The sequence below is a fragment of the Arachis stenosperma genome, chromosome 1 (assembly GCF_014773155.1).
Source record: "Arachis stenosperma cultivar V10309 chromosome 1, arast.V10309.gnm1.PFL2, whole genome shotgun sequence".
Taxonomy (NCBI): Eukaryota; Viridiplantae; Streptophyta; class Magnoliopsida; order Fabales; family Fabaceae; genus Arachis; species Arachis stenosperma.
The window spans coordinates 44,709,054-44,717,231 of NC_080377.1; the positions used below are offsets into that span (position 1 = coordinate 44,709,054).

The 8,178-nt window shown below is 40.1% G+C and overlaps 1 protein-coding gene across 1 annotated transcript; it reads right to left on the reverse strand.

Moving 5' to 3' along the window:
- Positions 1 to 392: 392 nt before the first annotated feature.
- On the reverse strand, positions 393 to 7,288 carry LOC130979143 (uncharacterized). Its single transcript, XM_057902512.1, has 5 exons — positions 7,213 to 7,288; positions 1,904 to 2,433; positions 1,423 to 1,774; positions 1,260 to 1,379; positions 393 to 1,147 (listed from the first exon to the last, which is right to left on the reverse strand). The coding sequence occupies exons 1-5, from the start codon at positions 7,286 to 7,288 to the stop codon at positions 393 to 395; spliced, it is 1,833 nt and encodes a 610-aa protein (XP_057758495.1).
- Between the last annotated feature and the right edge of the window lie 890 nt (positions 7,289 to 8,178).

Sequence of the window (8,178 nt, forward strand, 5' to 3'; positions counted from 1 at the left end):
TTGATATAATGATCGGAATCCGAGTTGGATCAGATTTTTGTCTGATATAATGATCGGAATCCGAGTTGAATCGGATATTTGTCTGATGTAATGGTCGGAATCCGAGTTGGATCGGATATTTGTCTGATATAATGATCGGAATCCGAGTTGGATGGGATATTTGTCTGATGTAATGATTTTATCTGGATTCCGATTAAGATCGGTTTTTTGAGTTTTGACAAATTGAGAAGTATAAAATGCAAATATTATTGACTAGATAAGTGAACTTATTAATGTAAGACCTTTTGAATTTAAAGGCCCAAGTAGGCTAGCCTCGTTAAAACCTCTCCAAGCAAAATTCTTGTGGGAAAAATCTTGGTAGTAGGAAAAAGAGTACTTGCCTGTCCCTGGTATTAGCTGTAATATAACTTTAAGGAATATACATTCCAAGTGTTAGGGAGATCTTTACCCTTTAATGTTTGTAGGCGATAGGCTCCATTGCCGATTACTTCTGTGACTCTGTAAGGGTCTTCCCAATTAGCTGCTAGTTTGCCATGTGCTGGTGGTTTCCTAGCTTGTTCTGTTTTTCTGAGTACAAGGTCGTGGACTTGGAAAGATCTTGGTTGAAGTCTTTGGTTATATCTACGGGCAATGTGCTGTTGCATTGCTAAATGTTTGATTGCTGCGGATGATCGGAGTTCTTCAATGAGATCAAGTTTGGTTTGCCGAGCTATGTCTTGTGTAGTTAGGTCGGCTAGTTCTGTGCGTAGTGAGGATTGGGAGATCTCCACAGGTATCATTGCGTCTGAGCCATAGACCAAGCGGAAAGGTGTTTCCTTTGTTGTTGAGTGAATTGTTGTATTGTATCCCCATATGATCTCTGGGATAAGCTCGGCCCAGAGGCCTTTTGCATCATCTAGTTTTTTTCTTAGAGCATGTAATATTACTTTATTTGCGGCTTCAGCTAACCCATTTGTTTGTGGGTGCTCGACTGATGAGAAGTGGTGTTTGATTTTCAGGTTCTGCAAGAAAGATGTAAATTTTTTATCGGCAAACTGGCGACCATTATCTGTGATAATGTGCCGAGGAATGCCGAATCGACAAATAATATATTTCCAAACAAAGGAAAGCATTTGTTGTGATGTAATCTTGGCTAGAGGCTGTGCCTCTATCCATTTGGAAAAATAATCAATTGCTACCACAAGGAATTTTACCTGACCTGCTGCTGTTGGAAAGGGTCCGAGGATATCTATGCCCCATTGGTTGAATGGCCAACTAACCTCGGAACAGTGTAGGAGTTCGCTGGGAGATGTGTAATCGGACTGTGTTTTTGGCAGTTGTTACAGCTTTTGACTTTTTCCTGACAATCTTGTCGTATTGTCGGCCAATATAATCCAGCTCTGAGGATTTTTGAATACAGACTTCGGGCTCCGAAGTGTGTACCATAGATCCCTTCATGTGCCTCAGTAAGTGCAATCTCGGCCTCTATTCTGCAAAGACATTTTAGTAATGGACGGGAGAATCCCCGTCGATATAGGCAATTATTATATATTGTAAAAAAGGAGGCTTGTCGGCGAAAATGATGAGTATTTTCGACGTCGCCTGGCAAGACCCCTGTCTGGAGATACTGTATGTATGGGGATCTCCAATCTGCTTCCTGTGTTACACTTAAGACATGTGTTAGTTCAATGCTTGGATTGAGTAGTGTTAACTGATAAAGCGATGACCTATTTGGTTGAGTACTGGCGAGCTTAGACAGAATGTCAGCTTGGCCATTGCTCTCCCTTGGTATGTGCTGTATTTCATATTTGGTAAATTTTGAAAGTAAATTGTGCACGACATCCAGGTATTTAGAGAGCAAGGAATCCTTTACTTGGTATAGGTTGTTTACCTGTTGGACGACAAGTAAGGAATCACAATATACCTTAAGTTCGGTGATGTTAAGGTTGGCAGCGAGTCTAAGGCCGACAATTAATGCTTCATACTCACTTTGATTGTTGCTCGCTTTAAATGAGAAGTTGAGGGAATGTTTGATGACGTTGCCGTGGCCATCATCAAGTATAATACCTACGCCACACCCGTGTGGGTTGGAGGACCCGTCGACGTATAAAGACCATTCGATGTAATTTTCAGTTATATTTGGTACTGAGAACTCGGCGATAAAGTCGGCCAAGAATAGTGATTTGATGGATGCTCGGCCTTCGTACTTGATATCGAATTCCGATAGTTCCACCGACCATTTGACTAGTCGGCCAGCCAGTTCAGGCTTTTGCAGCACTTGTCGCAAAGGTTGATCTGTTCTAACATGGATTTCATGGCTTTGAAAATATGGTCGGAGTCTTCTGGCTGAGAAGACAAGTGCGAGTGCCAGCTTCTTAATGCTCGGGTAACGAAGCTCGGCGTTCTGTAAGGTTTTGCTGGTGAAATAGATTGGGAGCTGTTTCTTCTCCCTTTCTACAACAAGAGCAGAGCTTATAGCCCAATTAGTGACAGACAAATATAAGAATAGTGGCTTGATGAGCGGATAATTTATACGCTTTTTGGCATTGTTTTTAGCATGTTTTTCGTATGTTTTAGTTAGTTTTTATTATATTTTTATTAGTTTTTAGTTAAAATTCACTTTTCTGGACTTCACTATGAGTTTGTGTGTTTTTCTGTGATTTCAGGTATTTTCTGGCTGAAATTGAGGGACTTGAGCAAAAATCTGATTCAGAGACTGAAAAGGACTGTAGATGCTGTTGGATTCTGACCTCCCTGCACTCGAAGTGGATTTTTTGGGGCTACAGAAGTCCAATTGGCGCGCCGTTAACGGCGTTGGAAAGTAGACATCCTGGGCTTTCCAGCAATGTATAATAGTCTATACTTTGCCCGAGATTTAATGGCCCAAACCGGCGTTCCAAATCAGCTCAAAACTGCCCGGCGTTAAACGCCAGAACTGGCACAAGAATGGGAGTTAAACGCCCAAACTGGCACAAAAGCTGGCGTTTAACTCCAAGAGAAGTCTCTACACAAAAATGCTTCAATGCTCAGCCCAAGCACACACCAAGTGGGCCCAGAAGTGGATTTTTCTGTCATTTACTCATTTCTGTAAACCTTAGGCTACTAGTTCTTTATAAATAAGACCTTTTGCTATTGTATTTTTCATCTTCGGACATCTAGTTCTTAGATCAGATCTTGGTTCTTCTGGTTCCCTCTTTGGGGCCGAAGCCAATGATCACTTTTGTTCTTATGTATTTTCAACGGTGGAGTTTCTACACACCATAGATTAAGGTGTGGAGCTCTGCTGTACCTCGAGTATTAATGCAATTACTATTGTTCTTCTATTCAATTCAGCTTGTTCTTATTCCAAGATATTCATTCGCACTCAAGAACTTGATGAATGTGATGATTATGTGACGCTCATCATCATTCTCACTTATGAACGCGTGCCTGACAACCACTCCCGTTCTACAAGCAAACAAGGCTTGAATGTTTATCTCTTGGATTCCTTAATCAGAATCTTCGTGGTATAAGCTAGAATTGATGGCGGCATTCAAGAGAATCCGGAAGGTCTAAACCTTGTCTGTGGTATTCTGAGTAGGATTCAATGATTGAATGACTGTGACGAGCTTCAAACTCCTGAAGGCTGGGAGTTAGTGACAGACGCAAAAGAATCAATGGATTCTACTCCAACCTGATTGAGAACCGACAGATGATTAGCTGTTCCGTGACAGGGTGCGTTGAACATTTTCACTGAGAGGATGGGAGGTAGCCACTGACAACGGTGAAACCCAACATACAGCTTGCCATGGAAAGGAGTAAGAAGGATTGGATGAAGACAGTAGGAAAGCAGAGAGACGGAAGGGACAAAGCATCTCCATTCGCTTATCTGAAGTTCTCACCAATGAATTACATAAGTATCTCTATCTTTATGCTTTATTCGTATATCACTCATAACCATTTGAATCTTCCTGACTGAGATTTACAAGGTGACCATAGCTTGCTTCATACCGACAATCTCCGTGGGATCGACCCTTACTCGCGTAAGGTTTATTACTTGGACGACCCAGTGCACTTGCTGGTTAGTTGTGCGAAGTTGTGTTTATACCATGGTATTGAGCACCAAGTTTTTGGATTCATTACCGGGGATTATTTGAGTTGTGAAAAGTAGTGATCACAATTTCGTGCACCAAGTTTTTGGTGCCGTTGCCGGGGATTGTTTCGAGTATGGACAACTGACGGTTCATCTTGTTGCTTAGATTAGGTATTTTTCAGAGTTCTTAAGAATGAATTCTAGTGTTTCAAGGTTGATGAGTTTGGAAAACTCTTACTTAATTTTGATGATGAACAAACATTATTGAAATATTAAATTACAAAATTATTAATTTGATCTTAATTCATATTTGCTTAATTAATAATTTTGTTGTGCAGATTTTGTGCTGGGCCGAAACAAAAGAAAATCAACAAAGCCCAAATGTTGCAATTTTTGGTTCAGCCTTGTGTTTATAATTAAAGCTAGTTATAATTGGGCCAGAATAAATTGTTGCAAGCCCAAACAAATGCTTTCCATGCTTGATCCGAAAACAATTTTATCAGGAAAGCAAATGTTAACCAAATGGGCCAGCTTTGATCATATTGTCACAAGCCCAAATTATACTAAAGAGAATAGGTTCCATTCTTGGTCCGAAACAAAAGGAAAAATGAAAGCTTAGTGCTTCCAACGGAACCAAGCCTTGAATCATGTAATGGATTTCAAAATCTATTACATTGTTAAATAATGCATGGGGAACATGAGAGAGAAAATTCAGATGAATTGATTGATGGCTATTATGTCAAACACGCCACTCTATGTTAGGGAAGTAAAAGCAAGCTATGCCTAATTAATTTGCTTAACCACTTTGCATTGCTTTTCTTCAGATTCTTTTCATTCTCTCTCATCTCCTTCTTCTTCTTTGTTCGGTCCTTGTCCAGGAAATAATGGAAGAAATGTTCTTCAACCAAGAAAAAGAAGAAGTTGCATGCTTCAAGACCATCAAGCAAATGATGGCAAGAAAACATACTAAAAGAAAGATGAGCTGTGGCTGAGATTACTACCAAATGTGGTTAGATTTGGTGAGGTAATCTTGAGCCTTTCATGCTCAAAAAGGGACGTTGAAGATTCGGCCAAGAGGAGAGATTCTTGAAGCATGGCTTGTCTTCGATTCTGATCAACCACCACAGGGAGTAGCTAGAGTGGCGAAGTGATGGTTGAAGGCAGAGATTGAAGCAGATGAAGTCATTATCATCATGAGGCATCAAGGGCCAGAAATCCATCTTGGAGAACAAGCCAAGGATGGAGAGCCCGGATTGATGAAGGGTGATGATCAAGAAAGGACTAGAGGTAATTGCATGTTGGTTAATGCATGGTTATCTCTTCTCTCTCTGTGTGGCCGAACCGGTTCTGTGTTTGTTGAAGGAGGAGGAAAGTTGGTTCGGTTTTGGCTTCAAGTGTGGAGGCTTTCCTCTTCTTTAAAAAGGGGGAACAACCACTGTTTGAAGCAAGGAGAAAATTTGAGAGTGCAAGGCACAGAGTTCTCAGAGCTACCTGAGCTAACAGATTTCTCTTCTCCTTCAATGTATTCTGTTTTGTAATTTTTCTGTTTAATTTTGTCATGTCTTGAGTCTCATGGTAAAAGGCAAACAAGTGAGGTTTGTATGAAAAAGCCATAGAGCGGAAAAAGGCAGAGAGTGCAAAATTGAAAGAAAAGCCATAGATGTCTTAGAGGTCCTTTGTTCATCTATGTTGTGTATCATGATTCTGTGGGAATCCCCTTGTAAGTTGGGTTAGCACTTTACAAGTTGTAATCAGATTGATTATAGTGAAATTCCATCATGTTTGTGATGGAGACTGGATGTAGGCTGCACTGCACTTAGCAGCCGAACCAGGATATATCTTGCTGCAATCTTCTTCTCTTTCTACTCCATTTCTGTTTTCTACTACACAGGAGCAAAAGCCAGAATTATCTCGTGCCAAGTGACGAGACAAAACAAAAAGTCTCGTGGCAAGGGACGAGACAAAACAGAGTTGCTCGTGTTCAGTGACGAACAAAAACAGAAAAGTCTCTTCTGAAGGTCAGCAAGTGTAAGCGTCACAAAAAGGGGGCTAAGATTCAACCCCCCCTTTTCTTAGCCACTGAAACCATCAATTGGTATCAGAGCTTGGTCTCAAAGAGATCAAGCTTTGCAGCTTGGAGTAAAGATCCTCATGGCAGAAAACAGTGGCACAAATGTGTTATCATACAATCTGGCTGAAGGTCAATCAAGCAACAGACCTCCCCTCTTCAATGGGAAAAATTATACCTATTGGAAGGAGAGGATGAAGATATTTGTACAAGCCGTGGATTACAGACTTTGGAAGATCATCTTGGAAGGTCCTAAATTTCCAACTACCACAAATGCTCAAGGAGTAGTCTCTCTTAAACCAGAAGCAAGCTGGACCGAGGAAGATAGGAAGACGGTGGAGTTAAATGCCAAGGCAACCAATCTGCTCAACTGTGCTATCAGCTTTGAGGAGTACCGACGAGTATCACGATGCACAACGGCAAAGGAAATCTGGGACAAGTTGCAAATCACTCATGAAGGAACTACCATTGTAAAGAAAACTCGGACAGATATGTTAAACAGGGAATATGAAATATTTACAATGAAGGAAGGAGAGTCCATCGATGAACTGTTCGAACGGTTCAATGCCATCACTGTTGGCTTAGATGCTCTTGGAATCACACATTCAGAATCTGTGCTAGTGAGAAGAGTGTTGAGATGTCTCACAAAAGAGTGGGAAACAAAAGCCTTAATTATTTCTGAGAGTAGTAACTTAGATTCCATGACACTTGATGATTTGAGAGGAAACTTACTTGCTTTTGAAAACTCCTATTTGAAAAAGGATTCAAAAAAGAAAGGAATTGCATTTTCTTCTGTGACTAACCCTCTGGATGATGAATCCAGTGATAACTCTTCTGAAAATGAGTTTGTGTTGTTTGCAAAAAAATTCAGGAAAATGGCAAAGCTCAAAGGCAAAGGCAGCAGCTCCAGGAGGACAAAGAAAGATCTTAGCAAGGTAACCTGTTTCAATTGCAAGGAAATGGGGCATTTCAAATCTGACTCTCCCAAGTTGAAGAAGGAAGAAAGGCCGAGAAAAGGAAAGAAGAAAGGACTAATGGCTTCATGGGAAGATTTGGAAAATGACTCAGATGATGATGATGAAAAATTAGAAACCAAGTCCCAACAGTGCCTTATGGCAGATCATGTACATCAGGTAGTCTTTCATAACCCTGACACTGAAGATCTTCATCTTATGATAGACCACCTTTCTGAAAAAATAAGATGCTTTCTACTGGAAAATCAAGAACTTGAACAACAAGTCACCATTCTTCAAGCTGAAAACATTTTTCTAAAAGAAAAAGTGAGAGAGGCCGAAACTGCTTGTGATCTTGTTGAAGAAAATAAGCAGTTAAGAGCCCAAATTAAAAGTTGTGAAAGTGACCATTCAGTCCTTGCATATGTGAATTGTTTTAAGCAAAATGAAGAGTTGCTTAAAGAGGTTAACAGACTTAAGGAAGACTTAGCCAAGTTCACCCAAAGTTCTGAAAATTTGAATCAAATCTTGGCTAGTCAAAAACCTCTTTATGATAAAGCTGGGTTGGGCTTTTATAAATCTGAAAAATCACATTTTGAAAACATTGCTTCATCTTCAAATGATGCAAAGTATCAAGACCCAACTTGCTTTAACAAAACAGCAACTCCAAGATTTTGTAGACTATGCAATCGAAATGGACACTTTCCTATCCAATGTTTCTTTGGTGAAAGAATGATTGGTGACAAAGTTTGTAAAGTTGTTTTTGATTACAATGGCTTAGGACATAGAAGATGGTTTAACGTTAAAGGATCCAAAAAGATTTGGATACCTAAGGTCTCTTAAGCATTGTTTTGTAGGTGTGCCTAGCATCCAAAAGAAGAGAGAACACGTGGTACATGAATAGCGGATGCTCTAGGCATATGACCGGAAAGACAGCCTTCTTCATAAATCTTGATGAATATGATGGAGGATTTGTCACTTTTGGTGATGATGCAAAAGGAAAAATAGTAGCTGTTGGGAAAGTGGGTAAAAATCTCTCATCTTGTATAAATGATGTCCTTCTTGTACATGGATTGAAACACAACTTGCTTAGTGTTAGTCAATTG